This window comes from Gobio gobio (genome assembly GCF_949357685.1).
Source record: "Gobio gobio genome assembly, chromosome: 2".
NCBI lineage: Eukaryota > Metazoa > Chordata > Actinopteri > Cypriniformes > Gobionidae > Gobio > Gobio gobio.
This window is the reverse complement of record NC_137098.1, coordinates 45,806,619-45,829,800: the sequence shown is the minus strand read 5'-3', so window position 1 is coordinate 45,829,800 and position 23,182 is coordinate 45,806,619. Positions and strand designations below refer to the sequence as shown.

The 23,182-nt window shown below is 41.0% G+C and overlaps 2 protein-coding genes across 3 annotated transcripts in view; one reads left to right on the top strand and one right to left on the bottom strand.

Moving 5' to 3' along the window:
- Positions 1 to 1,938: 1,938 nt before the first annotated feature.
- LOC307122854 (intelectin-like) lies at positions 1,939 to 21,689 on the top strand. 2 transcript variants are annotated; one of them, XM_079811127.1, is made up of 8 exons: positions 1,939 to 2,198; positions 8,682 to 8,751; positions 19,107 to 19,250; positions 19,326 to 19,573; positions 19,653 to 19,811; positions 19,958 to 20,078; positions 20,286 to 20,389; positions 20,633 to 21,689. In XM_079811127.1, exons 1-8 carry the CDS (start codon positions 2,091 to 2,093, stop codon positions 20,783 to 20,785), a joined length of 1,107 nt encoding a protein of 368 aa, XP_079667253.1. In that variant the 5' UTR covers positions 1,939 to 2,090; the 3' UTR covers positions 20,786 to 21,689. The 2 variants fall into 2 exon arrangements, with proteins under 2 accessions (XP_079667253.1, XP_079667254.1); XM_079811128.1 differs by lacking the exon at positions 19,107 to 19,250 and having other exon boundaries at positions 1,991 to 2,198.
- The window catches only part of itga11a (integrin, alpha 11a), a 50,874-nt gene continuing 48,749 nt past the window's right edge, over positions 21,058 to 23,182 (bottom strand). Inside the window, exon 30 of the mRNA XM_079811126.1 lies at positions 21,058 to 22,432. Within this exon, the coding sequence (XP_079667252.1) occupies positions 22,355 to 22,432 (78 nt within the window). The 3' untranslated portion in view covers positions 21,058 to 22,354. The remainder of the gene's footprint in view (positions 22,433 to 23,182) is intronic.

The window sequence follows — 23,182 nt, the reverse complement described above, 5'->3', positions numbered from 1 at the left end:
TTTTTTTTATAACTGTTCAAATGTGGAAACAAAATAAATCCAGTGAATTTCCATCAATTGAAAGATTTACAAAAAGTTCACACTTGAGTCTTTAAAAACTGAACATCCTTCAATCAGCATAAAAGTAAAGTGGACTCTTTATAGAAAAAAGATTTTAATATTGTTTTTTGTTGGACACCAGGTATATAGGATTGGCTGGCAATGAACAGGCAGATAAAGCAGCAAAGGAAGCACTTCAGTTGGAAATGACAATGTAATACCAGCATCTGACGTTAAACCCATATTGAATCTGTACAGTTACAATAAATGGCAAATGGAATGAATAAACTAGGTGAACCCAGTACTAAATAAAGGAATTAATTATTAAAAATAGATATGCCCAGGTTATGTCAGATCAGGACACAGACTCAGTCTGCAGGCACCAAACAACAGTTTATTGAAAACACAAATGCAACCCCAAAAGGTCAATAGTCCAGACAGGATCAGAAAGAAACTGCTCAGGTGGTACGTGAAGTAGGACTGAGAAGGAGATCCATGATCCGATAGAGGGCGAGGCCAGGGCATAATGCAGTGGGAAACTGCCTGGAGAAAACTAAAAGGCAAATAGTCCAAGACAACTGATCAGGCAGAAATCCGACAAGGCTAGAGCGATTGCTTGCACAGAGAACAAACGAACTGGCACAGGACAGCACACAAGAGAGGATTAAATAGGGTGATCTAAATTGATTCAGAACAGATGGAAGGAGTGAAACACTAACAAGGTAATGAATGGAATAACAAGGGGGCGGGACAAGACACTACAATGACAGCAAGCACATGGTGAACTGTCAAATACAACCCATGTGCTCCCAAAACACAAACACACAACAGAGACAGGAAAAGAACAGACAGATCAGCCCAGGGTCATGACAGTTTTATATACGAGAGATGTCGAATTGCTCACTCATTCATATTTATTGAAAGGGGAAGAGAACCCGGTTTGTGTTTTTTGTGTAAAACATATTTTAATAGAATGTCAATTTTTAAATGATAGCTAGGCCTAGGCTATACGTTTTTTTTACAAAAATATTTACAGTTTAAAATTAAAAAGCTAAATCACAAAAGCTCAACGGACAAAATAAAGTATATATTACTATACTATTTCAAAATAAAATAATTTATTCAAACATTAAAAAAAGAAGGAAAGTTTAACCCTTTCATACATGATAACGGTAACCTCAGACAGGATTTTTTTTTCTTATGTTTTTACATTAAAAACAAGATTTGAAATGTATATATATTTTTTACATATATTTTTCAAAGAGATTTTCCCATAGCATAAGATATCTTACGTAACTCGTTCCCTCATCTCATGGTATTGGTACATCTGTGGAAACACAACTCAGATGCTCCCTCCAGTGTACAGTGTATGTCGATTTACTCTTATTAGCTGATCATTCTGATTATGTTCAAGATGGACACATTTCTACCATAGCTCTCCTCTGAGAACGAAGACCTAGCGATCAGGTGTTTTCAATCTTATCTGAAAAGCATTACAACATGCATTACACAAACATATTAATTTTGAGTAAAGTGATGCATTACAAGTAACAAACATGACATAATCATATTACTTTTTGATCTATGCATTACAAGTAATGTACATTACGTAATCAGATTACTTTTTATATAATATAAATTACATTCTAATAACACAAATACATTTTTTTTTACAGTCAAAAAAGTTAGGTTACTGCATGAAATATTTTCAAAAAACAACAGTACAGTAAAAGTATGAATTGTAGCTGGAATATAGGCCTAGCTGTTGATGCATGATGTCCACTGTAGTGGACGGATGATTAATCAGAATTTTCTCCCAATCTAAAATCAATACTTGGAATACTTAACTGTGCTATGACTCAGTCATTAGATATTACTTGATGCACTTAACCTGCAAGAGTCTCCTAGGATGAAAGGAATGGACGGATATTCCAGAGCAACTTTGCATTTCGGAGGGGGGAAAAAATCGACATACAACGACTTGCCTGGTGGCAATGTGTAGGATGATGCACAAGCTTTTTGAATAGCTGTCCGCTACAGTAGTGAACTCTATGCATGAAATGGTTAAACAGGCACGCGCATTCTCTGACTCGCCCAGAAGTTTGAAGTCAAGTCTCGGCAGTGATCGCTACGTCAGAGAAGATAAACAGACAACAAACGTAAGAATTTTTTAACTAAGCCTATACACATTACATTTAAGAAAATACATGAAGTGAGCAAAGCAGATGATAACTGAATGTTTAATCTGTTTATGGTTTTGAAATAAACTTAAGAGAAGTAAACAAGCTGCGCGCTCACATGCAGCATGACAGCTACACCCTGCTTCATAGGGATGGGCGATAGGCCTACCACTTATTTTGTTTTCGATACAATACCGATTTTCAAGGCCAGTATCGCCGATATCGATATCGATACTGATACAATACTTCTAAACTGAACTTTTAAATTATTAAATAAATTACTAAGAGTAAAATAAAGATGTCCACTAACATCATATTTGAAAGGCTTTTTAACATTCAATACACCTTAATTGCAATTTATTAGATAATATTTTTAGTTTACACATGGTTAAAATATGTTAACTTGTAGTAGTAAACATGGAAATCTACAAAAAGTTGAACTATGGTGACTGTAGTAAAAACATGGTTCATTTTCATAAGGGACTGCCTGTGACACACCGTTGCACACATAACATGCAACCTTTTTATTCTGACATGATTTATGTCAACATTAGTTTCAGAATAGAGCATGATCAATATGAACTTTTAACATTACATTTAAATAAGTGTAATTGCACAAACTATGTAGGCTACAATTTCAATTTGTTTATTGTGAAATAACTCAAACATGATTTCTTCTGATGAGCATTGTTCTGGGCTGCGTTTCCTAAAGCATGGTTTCTTATGATAGTTTTGGGAAACTCAGCTCTGTTTGAATACAGTGTCAGCAGTGAGCGAATTCTCTCTCTGACTACGTTTACATGGACAGCAGTAATCTAATTATTGACCTTATTCTGAATAAGACAATATTCTGATTAAGGTGTTTACATGAGTTGCTTTTTATTCCATTCATGTTGCCGTTTTACATGTTACAGAACAGCTCGATTAATGGCACGTCATTACGTCCCCATGCCACGCTACGCTGTCCCACGTCCAATCATAGCACGACTTTGGTGGGTCTGTTAAAATGCAATGGGCTCAGGCAACCCGCTTTAGCCTCTTCCTGCAGGTTTCGCTATAAAAACGAGTGATTTTTATACTTTTTATATATATACCGTGACTTCAAAACCAAGGTATGTACCGAACCATCAGTTTTGTGTACCGTTACACCCCTATATATATGTATATATATTTAATTTACGTTGCTTTATTTGTGTAATATATATTATATATTGTCTCTTTCAGTTTTTTTGAAGAGACACCCCTTTTACCTCCTTATTGACAGCCTACATTTCGATTAATAGCTTTGATTAATGATGAAAAAGGTTTCAAAATCGTGATTGTTTGGATTGTTTTTTCCTGCCGTTGAGCCACAGGCGTTCACTGAATGACCCATTTGGCTCACAAGCCTAGAGATTCCCGACCGCTGTTGTAAGCAGCAGTCAAGCAAGACACATGCACCATAGCAACACGTCATGGCAACGACATTTCAGACTGAAAAATAGGGTGATTTCAGGGTGATTGGGACACTTTTTGCCATTGAGATGACTTGGAAAAAGTGTCCCAATCACCCTGAATTCACCCTACGTAAAAGATAAATGGGAATTTTCTGACATTTGAGCACTTTGTTACTGTTTTGTACGCGTTATATAATAATTATAATTCAAATTCTGTTTTATTTGCCACAATATTATTGATGTGTTACAGTTTGGCTCGGCAGGAAGACAAGGAGAGGCAGAGTATCTCACACGTAGTTTACTCAGAATACAGAAACACATACAGGGCTTGTCCAATGGAACAGCATAACACGGATAACGGGTAGTATAACGGTGACCGGACAAAGACAGAGTGAACAAGAGGAACTTAAATACAAACACAGATGACTGACTAACGAGGGGCACAGGTGATACAGATGAGGATAACTAAACACAGCTGAACAGAACTAGACTAACGAGGGTAACCAAGGAAACAGAGTGGCGGGAAACATAGACAAAGGAACATGTGACCAAAGCAAACAACACGACAGAAACACAGATATGTAACAGATGATTGTTGAGAGGGTCGCTTTTGATTACTTTTTAAAAAGGTCGCTTTTGATTACTTTTTAAAAAGGGCAGGGGCTCGAGCCCCCGAAGCCCTCCCCTCTGCACTTGCCTTGTGTGCATGTGTCCTGTCACAAAATGCGGCGAAAACTCCTACACAACGTTAGTAGTTAGATTAAGGTGTGTACATGTCTATAATGCTCTACGATAATGCGACTTAAATAGGCATACTCCACATGTCTTAATTTGATTTTCGTTTACTTTGAGTATGGCTTTAACCGGATTAAGGTAATTAGAAATCGCTGTTTACATGGTAGCTTCTTAATCAGAGTATTGTCTTAATCGGGTTAATATCGGAGTATTGTTGTCCATGTAAACATACTGAATGTGATTGATTGGTTCAGTCTTGCAGCATTTGCGTGTGTTCAGATCAAGGTTCAGGTGAGCAGGAAATTAATATTATATTATATTTTACGCATTAAATAATCTTTTTAAATAAACCAAATTACTGGTTAAAAAAACACTTTAGTATTGATATTTTCATTTGAATATTGATACTTTTCGATACCCATCCCTAGTGTTACAGTTTCTCGAATCATCCCAGACTCTAACATTTGGAAACCAGTGCTTTTATAGAAAAGCAATTAGTGAAAAAAACAGAATAAGCAAGTATAAGCAATTGATAATGTAGGAAATAGCAGATACTTTTACATAATAAATTGCATGAATGTACCACAGCGTTGGCAAATTTGTTCAAAAGAATGAGAAATTGCTTTGATGTGAACAAGAAGTTTTGGTAACACTTTACAATACGGGTGCACTAATATGCTAGCCTGGCTACGTACTTCAGATCAATTTTCATTTTCCTTCAGGACTGCGGTATATAATTAGGTTTTCTACAAACGGTCCCGGTCCAATCAGCGAACAGAGGGAGTGGCTGAGAACGATGACGTTGATGTTGTGCGCTAGTTTGAGATGACATACATCACGACCAAACGTTGGCGATTGGTTATGGCAGATCCAGAGTGGCTCTGGGTAGATCCAATAGTTTTAAACTTCAGCAGAGTACCCGCCTTCAAGGAAGTAAACGCTTGTCAATGGAGAGTGGCCAGACTCTCTGTACAAATAAAATGTACGAGAGTCTGGTAAGACCAGGCTACTAATATGCATTAATTCATGCTTAATTAAAACCCATTTGTGGCCAAATTTTTCTGAATGGTTTAATGCATATAGTTGTGTTAATAGTGTCCTATGTGAACATTTTCTACATTTATTTTCCCCAGATTTCTTTTTTCTTGAAAATCGTATTTGAATTTGCATCAATTACAGTTCCCATTCAGTTGCTCACTCGATGCCACGTTAGGACCGATGAATAGGAATCTCGCTCACGAGAGCCAATCTATTTTGAGTGTAACTAAACGAGCCAATGCACACAATGTCATAGGCGGGTGACGTGAAACAAGATTTCGGCTTGATTTTTCGTTTTTCGTTCAGAGGTAAAAAAAACGAATAAACAGTTTGAATATTCGATTTCTACACGTGTGCGAGAATTATACGCCCCTTTCTGCTGATTGGTCAGCCGAAGATCAAACTATTCCGTCATCAGTTCGCACAGCAGAATAAAAGTCCTGTGCTGCTACAGCTGTGCGGATTCTTAACGTGTTTATTGCAACTACATTTCATATTTTTCTCATCAAACAACCAGACTAACGAATGGCTCGACACAACCTCTTTGCATCAGGTGGCAGGATATATGGCGGCTGTCACAGCCTACCTTGGTTAAGAAAATAATTTAAAAAATATATATTTTAAACACTAATTCAAAAAGAAAAGAATAATGTGTTGCAACCAGACAACTGGAGAACAACAGATATATTAAAATACATACCCTTTTATTTTATGATTTATGCCTTGTGTTTTATTAAAATTGATTATAATTGATACCTCAAAGGGTGCTTGAGTAGGCTACTGCTGCAAACTCACACACAGGACTGCAACACAAGATTTTCACTAAAGCTTGTAATAACTTGCCATTTCAGTTTGTTTCTCAAACCCTACATTATACTTCAGAGCGCTTGGAATATAGCCTATGGCACGAGTTGCTTATATAGATTATGTTACGACATATTTGCATCCGCTTTTAAAAAAAGGGGCAAATGCGAGCAGGACATTTTTTGTGTGTCTGTGTGTGTGTTCCGAAAAAAAGAAGGTAATAAGCATAATAACCTAATTTGGTAGCTACCCTAGTTCACACAGTTCCAATAAATTGCGATGGGTTAAATACATACGCAGCAGTTATTACTTTGAGTTTATTTCATATTGAGTAAATAAATGTCCAATGACCCCCATATAATTAGGCAGTGATTAAGCACAAAGTTAATGTGGGCAGTAATAATTAACACAATGTATAGCCTATAATGCATTTTGTAATAATACAGCACCATTTTATAATTGACCGTATTTGCCAGAAAAGTCGCACCGAGTGTAATTCACGTGACACCAGGTCATGTTGAGAGAGAAACACGCTAGCGTTGCATTGTAGTAAAAATCTGCATTTTATTATTAGCCTTCATTCAGAAGTAGTGTAAAATACCAGTAAATAAAATACAACATTAACATAGGCCCAATAAACACTATTAACACGTAGGCTATGCATATTTACTTCCCCTCACTGTATGACAAATCCTTAAATTAATGGTATTAAGAAAACAACAAGAATGATAAATATAAGTAGCCATATAATAAAAAATGTATATAGAAGCCTATATAAAAATAGTCTATATATTGTGCCATTTATTACAAACAACATTTAGTTTAAATACCAAGCCTAATTAAATTATTTGAATAGAAACTGTATCAACGTTGTGCTCGTCGCTCTTGCATCTTTCATTTGGTCCAAAGTTTCCATATTTGCAATGTAAAATTTGGATGCTATTATACTATTATGTAAAGAAGGCTTCGTCCAGTCCCATTCACGTATAAGCTAAATCGGCATCTTCACATGCAGAGATATGAGTTTGGAATAACAGCAAGTACTGACTGGCACAGCCTGTTTTTTTATTTTTATTATTTAATTAAATTAAGCAGAATATCTTTTTATATGTTTGGTTTTATTTTGATAATGAACAGGCTGCGATGTCAAGTTACCAATGCCAGAACTGATATGTTATGTGAGCGCGCGAGTTGCCGGCGCCATCACTTAATTTTTTGCATTATATATGTCACTTTGGAATAAATCACAGCATGTTTCATGATAAAAAAAATCTAACTTTACAGTCCGGAAAATACGGTAGGATATAGCAAATTATTTTGCGGACCCCCTGGCACTTTGTTGGTCTAAAGCCGCTGGTCTACAGAAGAAAGCCCTGTCTAGGCTCTGCCCGCCCCGGTACTGGTTGTGTCGAGCCATTTGTTTGTCTGGTTGTTTGATGATAAAAAATATGAAATGTAGTTGCAATAAAAACGTTAAGAATCCGCACAGCTGTTGCAGCACAGGACTTTTATTCAACTGTGCGTACTGAGGAAGAACTGATGACGGAATAGTTTGATCTTCGGCTGACCAATCAGCAGAAAGGGGCGTATAATTCCCGGCCACGTGTAGAAATCGATTATTCAAAGTGTTTATTCATTTTTCTACCTCTGAACGAAAAATGAAAAATCAAGCCAAAATCTGTTTTTTCGTTTTTCTAAAAAAAAAAAAAACGAACAACAATTTGTTTTTTTGTTTTCTGTTTTTTAATTGAAAATGGATTTGGAATGGATGGAAGATACCCTGATTCGGACCGTGTCATAGGTGGGTGACGTCATAGACCCGGAAACTATAAAGCATACCGGCAAACACATACCATCAGCTTCTGAAATATGGATGAAGCAAGATGCTTGCGGGCATCAGGGCAGTATGGCAGGGTGACGTTGCGTCTTGCTGAAGACAACAGAACAGACACAGAGGTGGGACAGTAGAGCTGTGGGAATTATTTAATTAATTAAAGCGACTGGAAGTTGAAGTACATAGCTTTAACCATTTTGGTAATTTACATTATATATTTTGGCTATTTACATAATTAGTTAATATAATATGTTATTAGGGAATTAATAAATGATGGCACATTTAATTAATAGCAATTCATATATTATTTAATCTATTAATCATATAGAATGTTCATTAGTTGCTGATGCAGTAGTCATTGATAAATGGTTTAGTTCTTCATGAGTCATACATTAACTCATGATTATCTGTGCATTAGTTAAGCATGAATTAATGCATATTAGTGAACCTGTATTGTAAAGTGTTACCGAATCTGAGAAATATATACAAAGTGAATGAGAAAAACTATTAGCAGGGTAGAGAACAGTAATGAAGCAGGCCGTTGCTTTGCCACAAACTGATTAAAGAATGTGCTTAATGTGTAATTGTGAATAACTCTTCTCCTTTTGTATGCAGAGTACAATAATGTTTTTGGGGATCCTTCTCAGCCTCTCAATCAATTTATGGTTGTGTGAGGCTACACCAAGTAAGTGTAATAATTAGTTTGGATTGAAATGTATTTTCTTAAAGTCTCCCTGTGGTCAAAATCAAGTTTTTTAATGTTGTTTATATGTCTATGTTTTTAATATGCTTTAAGACAAACCATGTGCAAAATCATAAGTCAACACCAGTTAAGTATTTACTCTTTGAAACTGCAGTGACCCAAAAACAGTCTCAAAAACGCTGTTTGAAATTGCTGGTGTTTCTGACGTCACAAACGATACTCGGTTATTGACGTAACCTCGGTTCACTGAGAATAGCGGGAACGAGTATTGTGTCGCTAGACGCATTGGGAAAACTAATTTTCTTTTTTTGTTTAAAATTCAGTGCAACTGCACAGCCATCATAGTGCAGAGCTCTGCACGCAGTAATTGACTGGGCTGTGGGATCTACATGAACCTATGGCGATGTGGCGTATCTGCGTGAACCAATCATGGCGCGTCCCCCCGAATAGAGAACAGAGCCTATATAAGTGATCGCTAGTCATGAAGCACAAAAGCACGGCCGTCTACTCAATACTCATTCCCGTTATTCTCAGGGAACCCAGGTTACGTCAGTAACCTAGAATCGTTCCCTTTCGAAAATGGTTCACCGGTTGCGCTGCTAGACACATTGGGAACAAAATCCAATTATGCCGTGCTATTGCTAAGCAGAACGGCGATGAGGCACTGATAGGCCTGAGGGCGTCAGGGCAGAACTTTGTCTATTCTAACGGGGCCCGGACTAAGGGTCAGAGTCCGCAGAGTAAGTACCCTACTTAGTGGGTTGGGCTCCCCAGAGGCCAACACTCACCTAGACCGAGAGGACTCGTGTCTGCAGTGCAGGGACTTCCATATTGTAAAATCTGGTGAATATGGACGGTGAGGACCAGCCGGACGCCGCACAGATGTCACCAATGGATACACTGCTGGACCATGCCCAAGAAGAGGTCATGCCTGTGGAGTGACCTCTAATGCCGATGGGGCATTGAAGGCCCATCGAAACGTAGGCCAAAGAGATGGTGTCCACTATCAAGTGGGATAATCTTTGCTTCAAGACCGGGAGCGCTTTGGTGCGGCTTCCGAAGCATACAAAGAGTTGCTCTGACTGCCTCTACTGGGCAGAGCACTCTGTATATACTATTAGGGCCCTGACGGGGCAGAGTAAATGTAGTTCCCTTTCAGTTAGTCACTTCGCGTTACATCAGTGACTGACGGAATGGGGGTTTCGCTTAGAAGCCAGTCGCCTTCGAGTTCTACAAAACGAGCCAATGGCAAGACAATGCCATGGGTCTGCGGAATATGCAAAGCGCAACTCTGCCCCATCTTGTGGGTATATAAGTAGGGTTGAGCATCGTTTTGATTTGAACGATTCTGATTCCGATTCTTAGTTTCGATTACGGTTCTTTTCGATTCTCGATTCCGATTCTTTGAGGGGTGGAGTCACAACATGTCACAGGCTCATTTCACAGAGGAAAATTGTATTTTGATTCAATAATGAGTTTTAGTTTTGGGACTTTCTCCGCTGGCATTTTCACTTGCTTTGCTGCAAAGGTGAATGGAGTTTCACATTGAGTCCCGGTTTAACAATAGCATTAACAGCAGTCATATTAGGACTGCTACTAGCGTGGGCAATTTGCGTATAGCTACATTTTTCTACGAGGGGGAAAAATAATTTCAGTAACGTTGTTGTTCACCACAATTCGCAATTTGGTCAAGGGCTTTGTTATTACACTACAATCACTTACCTGATTATGACGAGGTGGGATAATGTTAGTTCACCCTGAAAGGAAAGTAAAGCCATCTTTTACTCACCCAGCTGTTGTTCAAATGCGCGTGTTCCTTTGTGTGCGCACTCCAAGCCGCAGTAGCCTCGTGCAATATTGTCATGACAACCGGTACACAATATTCACTTAAGGAGGTTATATTATTAGTATTATTTCTTATCATATACGTTATAGAAAAGACGAGAATCGCGTTTTTTTCTATTGAGCTTGATTTCTCAAAATGGTGCATGTGTGTGTGTGTGCTTATCCTGGGTGCCATGACAACAGTGCGAGTTATTATAGTAGGCATGAGCGCCGGCGGCTGCTGACGGCTCATAGTGTACACAGAGGAGCGCGCTCAGAATAACGGACGAGCTCAGTGTTTTGACTGAATAATACGGTTTCTTTCTCGCAAAACCTTATAGTGTGCCCACTGAACACTTTCCATATGGCATGCGTCTCCCTGTGTCGTTGCGTGATACATTTGTTTATTTTTTGTAATGTTTTAGCTGATCGCCATTCACTGCCATAATAGGAAGGAGCGCGTGCAGGAACAGTATTTTAAATGTCATAGGACATAGGGCACTGGGACAACATCAGGGTAAGTAAAAGAAGGCTTTATTTTCATTTCAGGGTGAACTATCCCTTTAATAAAGTTGGTTAGCGCAGGGTTGCCCGAGGAGGACAGACCTGCGCAGCATTTCAAACAAGCTACACTCGTTAATTTATACACCACATATTTGTAGTGCATCCTCCCGTGCAAGAAATAAGTTTGTCATTTGTGTTGCACTGTGCCGACCCAGGCTTTTTTTTTTTTTAAGTGAAATAAAGCCACACTTTTGAGCGCCGCTTACCGTGCTCCATGGCTGCAACAGAACAAACGGGCGCGGCAAGCACTTCCGAAAACTTGCGCGTTTGGAACCGATGATCGGAATCGAAAACAAAATTTCTAAACGATTCCAATGGCATCGTTATTTTTTAAACAACCGGTTCTCGATGCCCAACCCTATATATAAGGAGCTGCGCATGCAATCTCACATTATGTTTCTGCTTCGGAGCCGAGTGTTCACTTGCCTTCCTGAGCTTTCTTCTCTTAAAGACAAGCAACTCTCCAGAGTGTCGGTGCTACGGCACGTTTCAGCGAGTGTGTTCTCCCTGGGTGCTTCTGCATTTCTGCAGAGTAAAACTCTCTAAAAGAACTACACGTGGCACGTCTTTTTCAAGATGTTTCTAGGTGCGGTCACATGGTTAGTCCGTCTGATGAGCATGATCGCTGTCTTGCGTGCTTGGGTCACACCCCCCTCTAGCACATTGCAACACTTGGTGTTGCCGTATAAGGTTGCTGGTTCGTCCCATGGGGGGCCCATTTGTATCAGTGCTGCAGAAATGTGCTATTTGAAATTTGCTCTTTTAATGCAAATCCTGATGGCCGCAGGGGAACATCGAAACAGCTGAGTCAGATCGTACGCACTGAACAGGAGGCTGCTGTCTGCTGAACTGAGTTCAGATCGTTCCGCTGCTGGGCTCAATCTGACAGCAAGAAGGCTTTCTAGCAGGAGAATAAATCTGAATCCTATGCGAAACGATTCGCTTATATTGGCAGAGGCCCTGCCCATTCTGGCGAGCTCTGCTCTCTATTCAGTGGGACGTGCCAAGATTGGTTCGTGCAGATACACTGCCTCGTCATAGATTCATGCAGTTTGCCACAGCCCAGCCAATCAGCACGTGCAGAGTTGCACTGCGTTCTCTTTCATAGGTTCACTCGACGCTGCGTCACTTTATGACGTAATGGGAACGCCCTCTGGGTGTGCCGATTGTCTGAAGACCTTATAGAATCACGCCAATTCATTGTTCTGGCACATTATACTGGCGAGTGCGCCATCTGCTCCTCAGATTTCTCTGCCTTAACGAAGCAGCCATTTCATGCCCTTCGGTTTAGTTTTTTCTGGCCCAAATATCTTGGATTTCGTTCAACTTTTATCACCAGCACTTCAGCGACTGCCGATAGTGGAACATTGTTCTCCTTGCAGTGAAGTGCCATGGAATTTCGTTGTTGCCTGCCGCCGTGCACTCGCTTCATCGCTAATGACGAACCCCACAGTAAGTGCGTCTAATGTTTGGGGTTTTCACATGCGCACAAGGCGGTTCAGGGGTTTTCAAAGTGTACATTTTGTGATAACCTCCTTCTCAAAACCCTCCGCTCAAGGCTCACCGTTTTTGAGAGGGAGTCATCCGTTTTCCCCCGTCGCACTCCCGAGGCCGCGCAGGCCTCTCTTGGATCCGTGACCTGGGGTTCGGATGTAGAGCTTGAGGATGTGGGGTGTGAGCAGACGGGCCTCACCCTTTCTCTCCCTCTCTCCCCCGAGGACGTGCGCGGGACTCCGCCCGTCGAATTTTCGCACGACTACCTGTGTCCCGAGGCGGTTTCCTTCGGACTGGATGATGTCGTGTTCACCGCAGCGTCCGACTCTGAGGATTTCGGGCCTGCCTTTAATGACGACGCTCTCCCACCTAGCGGCCAGGAAGCGCGGCCTTCAGCGGCATACACGGAGCTCGTCGACGTGCTTTCGCGCGCTAAGGGGAAGCTCGCTATTGAGTGGCCGGACGAACCCCGCGAAGCACAATCCTCTCGGCTTGGCCCTAATTCCAGGCCAACGTGGAGGAAGCTGCTATTCTTCAGCGATCTGCACAGCGAGATACCCAGATCCTGGAAGCAGCCTTTCTCAGCCCGCTTGACTAACGCGGCAGCCGCTGACTTCACCAACCTCGTTGGTTCTGTGGAGCAGGGCTATTCCGCCATTCCTGTGGTTGAGGATACACTGGCCACTCATCTCGCTCCATCTTCAGCTCCCTCGTGGAAGTCCTGCCCCCTTCTTCCCACTAAGCCGCTGGTCAGGCTGGCATGGCCCTTTATACCATGGCCATCCTCCAAGCCTATCATGTGGACGTGCTAAAGGAGATGGACGAGGGCGAAGGTTTGACACCGGAAGCAGTTAAGGAGCTGCGCAAAGCCACGGATTTGGCTTTACGAGCCACGAAGCACACAGCTCGCGCCATAGGACGTTCAATGGTGGGCACGGTGGCGGCAGAGCGCCACCTGTGGCTCAACCTCACGGAAATCCGTGATAAGGAAAAGGTTTTCCTACTGGATGCTCCGGTTTCACAGTCTGGTTTGTTTGGGGAGGCGGTCAACATGGTGGTTGAGAAGTTTAGAGCCGCTAAATCTCAGCAGGGGTGGTAAATGTACTCAAAAGTTATATTCGAGTAAAAGTATATATACCTAAATAAAAAATGACTCCAGTAAAAGTAGAAAGTCCTCCATTCAAACATCACTTGAGTAAAAGTACAAAAGTATCCTAATTAAAATGTACTCAAGTACCGAAAGTAAAAAGTAAATATTAAAATTAACTGTAAATATCAATAATTAAGCAGATCAATTGTTTTGGGAGTGATATGCAATGCTTTAATTGAACAAATGATAAGATTAGATACTGCAATTAAGAATTTGTTAGATTTGCAATCATAAGAGACAATGAAGCAACTTAACATGAACTTAAACTTAAAATAGACATGCTCCATAACATTAGCTGCATCAAACAGAAGATGTGCAAGATACTATTAACTAATTTAAAATTAATTAAAAAGCCATAACCACAATGACATATTACTTAACAATTAGTTAATAGTGATGTGCCTCAACAAGTGAAGTCATGACATAATGAAACCTTTGCCAATCGTTATTTAATGATTAATAAAAGCAGAAAACTGGAAGTTGAAATGCATGGCTTTGACCCATTGTGATAATTAACAGATTAATTTACATTATTAGTTAATATGTTATTAGGGAATTAATACATTGTCATATTTAATTAATAGAAATTCATGTATTACTTAACCTATTAATCATAATGTTTATTTCATAGTAAATAGTGTGCCGTGAAAGAAAAAAGTTTGGGAAACACTGAGCTAACGTTAGTGTGGCTAACCTGACTAGTCAGCTTTTTCAAGTCTAGCCCCGACTGGATCATCCATGACCGATTGACAGCATGCAGGAAGGACCAGCTTACTAGATTGATTCTCTCCTGCACCCAAGTTTTTTGTTGTTGGTTTGGAAAGCAAGTGTAATAAATACTTGGAGCGGGCATGGGGAAATGTATTGGAGTAAAAAGTAAACTTTGTCTTTAATATTTTAGTGGAGTAACAGTGAAAGTAGATGCAAATAAAATATACTCAAGTAAAGTACAGATCCCAGAAAAAAATACTTAAGTAAAGTAACAAAGTATTTTTACTTCATTACTAACCACCACTGAATCTCAGTCTGCCGCTTTTAAGCAGTTCATGCCCAGGAGAGCGAGAGACTCCCCTAACGCCTCCCCCTCTCAGTCCAGAGAACGCCCTTCTCACAGAAGGGAGTTCACCAGTAGGAGGAGCGACCAGGGTCATCCCCCACCCACCATGATCTGGGGAGCTCGTGGTTGCCCATTTCCTCGCCAACGTCCTCACAGGTGCATCGACCCAAAGCGGCACAGCAAACCCTCTGCTCCGGTCACTTCGAGTCGCTCCTGACCGTCTGCTCAGAAAAAGGAGAGCTTCGGCTCATGTCCGAGGCTGGGTCAGAACTCGCAAGCGTTTCTCCCCGCCTCTCACCAGCTCTCCTTATCCAGCTCTGTTATTTTCACCGCCCAGCGCGCCTCGAAATACAGAACTGTCCCGATCCATGCCTTTTCCGGCGCTGAAGGAAAGAGACTTTTGCTTTCTCCCCTCACGTCTGATTGGCTCACCATCCCCCGTTCGTTCAGACGGAGACACATTCGGTCTTCTCCGGGAATCAGCACTGCCATTTTTCCCACTCTGGCCATGACATCTCCCACTCCGCACCAGGACGCCACGTGCTCTCCTTCGCGGATGGCCACGCCTCCCTTCAAGGTTCAGCTCGACACCCTATCTCAGGTATGTCCACCGCACCTCAACACCCCACTCCCTCTGTCACATTTCTCCCACGAGTGGAAGCTTCTGCCAGGGGTGTCATCCTGTGTCCTCCGCACGATTCAGTCCGGTTATACACCCCAGTTCTGTCGCAATCCCCCTCGCTTCGTCGGGGTCATTCAAACTGTAGTAAACAGCGCCTCAGAGGCTTCTGTTCTACAACAGGAACTTACTTCTCTCCTCCTCAAAGGGGCGATAGAGGAGGTCCCGTTAGCGGAAGCAAAATGTGGCTTCTTCAGCCGTTATTTTCTGGTTCCGAAGAAGGACGGCAGACTGCGTCCCATTCTGGACCTTCGCCGTCTGAACTTCGCCCTTTACAGGGGGAAGTTCAAGATGCTAACACTCAAGATTATTTTGTCACAGATACGTGCGGAGGACTGGTTCGTTACGATAGACCTGAAAGATGCATACTTCCATATTCAGGTCGTCCGACGACACAGGAAATTACTCAGATGCAGGCTCCTGGGTCTCATGGCCGCAGCTTCCCCGGTGCTTCCCCTGGGACTGCTCCACATGAGGCCATTCCTCTGGTAGATGAAACGCTTAGGTGCTCGATCAACAGGATCGGCCCCTTCGCCTATTGACGGTGTTGTTTGGCTGCTTCCGCACCCTATCAGTATGGCGGGACCCTCTCTTTCTTCGGAAGGGGGTCAATTTGGGGACTGTTTTCCGTCGCCAAATGATCTCTGGCCCTTCGGCACTTTCTCCTCTCTCTCATGGGACATCATGTCATTGTCAGGACTGACAACATGGCGGTGGTGTCTCATGTGAATCGCCAAGGGGGATCATGGTCACGCACCCTGGACAGGCATGCGCGCCGTCTCCTCCTGTGGGCTCAGGGCAAACTTCTGTCCCTGAGAGCAGTCCATGTACCCAGAGTCTTGAACCTCGCAGCAGATTACCTGTCGAGGCAGAAGCTCAGATCGGGGGAATGGATGCTGAACCCTCAAACTGTATCTCACATTTGGGAAGTGTTCGGCAAAGCGGAGGTGGACCTCTTCGCCTTGAAAGAGTCGTCCCAATGCCGGCTCTGGTTTTCTCTGAGCTCCCCAGCTCCATTGGGGATAGATGCGTTTGCGCATCCTTGGCCCAATCTGAAACTCTATGCATTCCCGTCCATCAAACTGATTCCGGCGGTTCTGTGCATGGTGAGAGAGAGCGGGGTCAGCCTCCTGCTTGTGGCTCCACTCTGGCCGTCCAAGACTTGGTTCTCGGAGATGGTTCTCCTTCTGGATTCTCCCCCTTGGGAGATCCTGATCAGAGAGGACCTATTGTACCAGCTTCAGGGCAGGATTTGGCATCCTCACCCGGAAATTTTGAAGTTGTGGGTATGGCCCATCAAGGGTCAGTAGCTCTAGACACTGGTCTTCCTGCTGATGTTCAGGAGACCATTGCGAGTGCGAGAGCTCCTTCCACTAGGAGGCTCTACTCCTCCAAGTGGAGGGTCTTTGAGTCATGGTGCTCGTCCCATGTGGTGGATCCAGTTAACTGCCTGGTAGGTCCAGTATTGGAGTTCCTGCAAGAAAAGTTTGCTGCTGGAGCAGCAGCTACCACCCTTATGTGGCGTTCACACCGGACATGAATATTTTGCGCTATTCACGTGAAGTTGGACGCTTGAACATTTTGAGTTTACTCACTTCATTCGCGCGTGAAATTCGCTTCAATCGCGTGTGACATTCACTGCACAACAGACGCGAATTCACGTCATGGGAGGGGCTCCTGCCAGCTGGCTCGTCTAGTTGAGAAGCTGTGTTTACACGTCTTTTTTTGTTAAAATCTACTGTTAATGTGTGATAAAACTTAGTTTTAAGACGTTTTCAGGCGATAATGTAGTTGTTTAAAGCTCAAATCTGTGGTTTATTTATAAAAAGAACATTTTATCTGCCGTGTTCGGAGTTGTGAGCTCCAGTGGATCAGCTGCGCTCCGCGCTTGTTTACCCCGGCGAGAGTAGCCTTTCCTCATCTAGTCCTTCTGCCGTCTGCTGCTGGCTCTGATGTCTCTGTGGTGTCTCAAGCTATAATTCGTCTTGTGTATATGTAACGGGCGATCTTTGGTCTCAGTGAAGTTTCATTACTTTTTTATTTTTAGGCTATAACTGTAAGTTGTAGCCGACTAGCACTGACTTTGAATGTTTGACTGAATTGTTTGCTTTATTTCATATATAGCTTATTATACCTTTTACTTATACTTTTGTATTATTGATCATACATAAACTTGCATTTAACAAAAAGAGACTGGGTTGTGTTTCTATCATTTAATGTTATCACAGTGATAATCATATTGTCTGAACCAGATATTAATATACAGATTTTTTTCTCATTGTTGTCACTACTAGAACAAGCTCACGCGTTCAAAACGCTCAATTCGCTTCATTCGCGCCGCCTCATTCGCGAATCGCGCCGCAGAATGCCATTTCGCGTCTCTGCATTGACATGTAAATCACTTGCGCGAATCGCGTCATTCGCGTCCGGTGTGACCGCACCATTAGAGTTTACGTTGCCGCTATCACTGCTCGTAGGGAGTAAGATGAAGCCCTCTAGGCAAGCATAGGTTGGTTTCGTCTTTTATGCGAGGGGTTAGGCTCCTGAGGCCAGCACGCTCCCCTGGTATTCCCTCTTTGGACCTCTCAGTTGTCCTGGAGGGGTTAACAAAGGCTCCCTTTGAGCCCTTGGAGTCAGCTCCGGAGCGGATTCAGACTCTCAAGGCTGCTCTTTTACTAGCATTATCCTCCTTGAAGCGTGTGGGTGACCTACAGGCCCTCTCTGTTTGTGGGACATGTATGGATTTTGCTCCTGGTCTAGTCAAAGTAACCTTAAGACCTAGGCCAGGTTATGTGCCCAAGGTTTTGTCCACTTCGTTTCGTTCTCAGGTTATCACCCTTCATTCTTTTCACCATCCTCCTTTCAACTCGGAGGAGGACGAGAAGCTTCATTTGCTCTGTCCGAGCATTGAAGTGTTATGTAGACCGGTCTGACGATTGGAGGAAATTTAACCAACTCTTGGTGTGCTTCGGTGCTGGCCGCCGCGGGCTTGCCGCGTCGAAGCAGAGGATTTCCCATTGGGTGACGGAGGCTATCTCGCTGGCATATGAGGTGCGTGGTATACCTTCACCTCTTCACCAGGGCACACTCTACCAGAAGTGTGGCTTCCTCTCAAGTGCTTTTTAGAGGGGCTCTTCTGGAGGATATTTGTGTAGCGGCAGGTTGGTCCTCCTCGCACACTTTTGTGAGATTCTATAGTTTGGATCTCGACATGGCTCCGGGTTCGCATGTTCTATCTGCTTAATCTGGCCATGCATGTTACCTGTTATTCTTTGAGCCAGATATGGCAGCGCTTTAGCTTGGCGTGTGTGGTAAATCGTTCCCATTACGTCATAAAGTGACGCAGCGTCAAATGAACCTATGAAAGAGAACGTCTCAGGTTACTTGTGTACTGCGTCCGCTGCCAAGCTCCTCGCGCTGCTGACAGGCCTTCCTTTTTGGCAGAGAAATCTGAGGAGCAGATTTCTATTAAGAACGTTATTGCATTTTTTAAAATCACAATATCACTATGTGACACATTTTCTGACTCACATTAACCAGCATTTACTCTTTTTATGATCTTTCTACAGTGTATGTAATACAAGAAAGAGAAGCACCATGTATTAACATCAGTGATACCAACAGCAACCATGAGCTTGAAAAACTTTTGGACAGAATGAAATATGTTGCTCGAAGCTGCAAAGAAATTCTTGACAAATATCATGTTTATGAGGGTATGATCTTTTTTTTTGTTCTCTGAAGGAATAACTAATAATTTAGGTGACTCAGCAATGCTTCTGTTCACACAGATGGCCTGTACTATCTGGTCTCATCAAGAGGTGTCCTTTACCAGACGTTCTGTGATATGACCACTGCAGGCGGCGGCTGGACGCTGGTGGCCAGTGTTCATGAAAACAACATGTATGGAAAGTGTACTGTTGGTGATCGCTGGTCTAGTGAGCAGGGCAGCAATGCAAACCGGCCTGATGGTGAAGGAACATGGGCAAACAAAGTCACGTTTGGAACCGCAGAGGCCGCTACAAGTGATGATTATAAGGTACTATTTTATTACATTCAACCATCAAAACATGTTTCTCTAGAATCTGAATTGACCATCTGTCTCCTTGCTGTCATAGAATCCTGGATACTTTGAAATTGCGGCACAGGATGTGTCTGTGTGGCATGTTCCTAATAAAATTGATTCTGAACACTGGACCATTGCCTCCATCCTGAGATACCACACTGAAAATCGCTTCTTAAGCCTCTATGGAGGAAACCTTTTCAATTTATTCAAGGTTAGATAAACTCTGACACCAGATTTGAGTTTTAAATATTCACAGAAATATAGAAGTATGAAGTTTTTAGAATTTTTTATTTTTTTTAATGGATGAAAACAAGCTGATTTTAGATGAATACAGAATTCTTCTCTTCGTTTTCCCAGAAATTCCCTGTGAAGTTTGGAATTGGGGCATGCAAAGTTGATAATGGACCTGCTATTTCAGTTGTGTATGATATCGGAAATGCAGATTACAACAAAAATCTGTATGGTCCCAATATAAGAGGTATGGCAATATTTTTTCATAGTTTTTAGAAAGTAGTTACATTGATTGACAGTCATTTTATACATTAGTATTTCTTATTCAGTAATTGTGTATTATTTACATGGCATCATTGTTGAGATCCGATCACTGAATATAATGTGTGCATGACGGACAGATTTTTTTTTCAGTGGAACATAAACCGTTAATAATTCTGTATTTCTTTTCCAGCACAATTTGAGCCTGGATTCATCACATTCAGAGTCTTCAATAATGAAAAGGCAGCCATGGCTATGTGTTCGGGTGTTAAACCAACCGGTTGTGACACTGAATTTGTGAGTTAAAGTTATATTACGGATTATTTATTTATTTAACCACTTTTATCAACAGCATTTGTATGCTTCTTAGGCAAGCAGAGCAGATGATTTAAAAACAGAAATATGAAGTGTGTAAATATTCAGTGAAATTATTTTTTAGGTGAAACTACATTTTGAGTTGGATATACTTCTGGTTATGTACTTGTTCTTGTTTAACAGATCTTAAGGATAATTGTCAGTAATGTCCTCATATTTTTGCAGTTCTGTATTGGTGGAGGTGGACACTTTCCTGAGGGGGTTCCTAAACAGTGTGGGGACTTTACGGCTTTCGACTGGAGTGGCTATGGCACTCATACAGGCAACAGTGCTTCCAGAGAATTAACCGAATCAGCTGTACTTATTTTTTATCGCTGACACTCTGAAACTAAAATCACCAGCTTCTCGTCCTTCTCTCTTGAGATATATCACATTAATTAACATCTGATTGTTACATGCACAATTTTGTAAATTAGGTATGTGTATTTCGGTGTTTGTAACTAATAATAAAAAAAACATTTAATGAGAATTTTACTGCTCGTTTTTAAATCCATATCCATTACTGTATACTTTGACACTCAATGTTCATGTGTTGTTTTTTCAAACAGAAACAAATGTTTAAATAAATACAGTGGATTTCAACCAATTGAAACATTCATTTATAAACACTCATCCTTTTTCCAAATTCTTTATTTTGATATTTATTTTTATTACCATGGACATATCTATTTATATTTAAATATAATAAAGCATTGAAGAATAGGGATCCCTGACTACATCTGCAAATGATAAGGATGTTTCATAGCACTGTAAACACTCAATGACTTTTAACATTAGGGAACATTTGATCAATATTCTTAATATTTGAAATGAATAAATCATAAGTCTGGTTGACATACTGTCTAGGAAGCATACCCTTTCACAAAGGCTACTTGTTGAGGTGTGAAGCATATCATGGAAGCTAAACTAGGGCTGATGTCTTGCTAGAGATACATTGTAATGCCACAATCGTTATGAAAGCACACATTTGAAATTTGCTTTACAAAGATAAACTGTATATTTACAAAATTCAAGTTTGTATCACTACAATATAAAAAAGTGCATCAATGTTTTAAAAAAGTCAAAGAGTAAATGTCCACCTCTATTGTTATTTGAGATTGAACAAAGAGCATATAGAGAAAAAAATTTTTTATGTATACTTATTTAGGGTATTAGAGGAGGATAGTTTATAAAATGTAAAAAAGTACACAACACAGTTCATTTTCTATTCAATAAATTACGACCACTTAAAAAAAAAAAAAAAACAGAGCTACAAACTCCAGTGCCTAATATTATATTACATATAATAACAATGGCCATTACAATAAAGTGAGCCAACTTTTGCACTTTTTTCCTCCAAGATGTCCCTTTTTTCAAGATGTCAAAGAAGAAGCACCAGAAAACACGGCTGATTTATGGAGTTACAGCACTTTGAGGTTTCTCTTGTATATTCTCTTGTCAGACACTGGATTTGGCCAAGGATCAAATGTATTGACTGCGATGTGAAAAAACTTCTTTCCTTTGAATACATGTCAAAAGTCAAGCTTTTCACTCGAATACGTCTTCCCAAAGTCTCTCTTTCGAATCTGTCTCACAGAAGAACATCCTTTGAGAGGTTGTGAACATCATGTCATCTGAGGGTTTTGATCTGGAGTGAGAAGAGAGATTGAGACCCACCTATGGGGTCGGCTCAGTAAGCAGTGCAGGCATGATGAGGGTCATTGCAGTGTTTTTCATGGTTGAACAACAGGTCGTCCAGTGCGCAGAGCATATCCCTCTCTTTTATTCATTGCCTCATGTTCTGTTTTTCTCTCTTTCTCCCTTTCTGTCCGTTTCAGAGACGTCTAATGTTGCTGTTGGTTGGTCCCTGAGATGTAGGCCTGTCTGAACCCTCTTGAGCAGCCTGCGTTATCGCTCTTCCGCTATCTTGCCGTTAGCCTCATTCTCAGGCTCCTCACGCCTTTTCTGCCTTTGGAAAAACCCCAACTAGTTGAGTGAAAAAAAATACAACAAAGAAACATAAAATAAGAAAGATATCTATATACCCTATTCATTAACAACATGTATTCCTATTTCACTTATTTATGTGCCTTAATTGAATTATTATATTGATTAATAATACATTGTTAGCTCATCTGTGTGCTTTGTATATGTGCATTTCTGAAATACATAACATGGATAAATCACTTTAAATTGTAATGTAGACGCATGCATTTTCTGTGAAGCTGCTTTGAAACGATATGTATTGTGAAAAGCGCTATACAAATAAATGTCAATTGAATTTAATATTTAAGATTCACTAATCAAATAATCTATAAACTCTTTCTACACTCTAAAAAATGCTGGGTTAAAAACAACCCAAATTGGGTTGAAAATGGACTAACCCAGCAATTGGGTGGTTTTAAGCAAACATTTAACCCAACCGCTGGGTTAAAACGACCCAATTGCTGGGTTAGTCCATTTTCAACCCAACTTGGGTTGTACCCTCTACAAAATGCTGAGTTAAAAATAACCCAAGTTGGGTTGAAAATGGACTAATCCAGCATTTGGGTTGTTTTAAGCAAACATTTAACCCAACCGATGGGTTAAAACAACCCAATTGCTGGGTTAGTCCATTTTCAACCCAACCTGGGTCATTTTTAACCTAGCATTTTTTAGAATGTATGTATGTATGTATGTATGTATGTATGTATGTATGTATGTATGTATGTATGTATGTATCTATCTATCTATCTA

Excerpts from the sequence above, each read along its gene's own strand:
- LOC307122854 (XM_079811127.1), top strand. The coding sequence starts at position 2,091 with ATGCATGAAATGGTTAAACAGGCACGCGCATTCTCTGACTCGCCCAGA. Across the intron at positions 2,199-8,681 it reads AAGATAAACAGACAACAAAC|AGTACAATAATGTTTTTGGG; the intron begins GTAAGAATTTTT and ends TTTTGTATGCAG. Across the intron at positions 19,812-19,957 it reads ACCTTTTCAATTTATTCAAG|AAATTCCCTGTGAAGTTTGG; the intron begins GTTAGATAAACT and ends TCGTTTTCCCAG.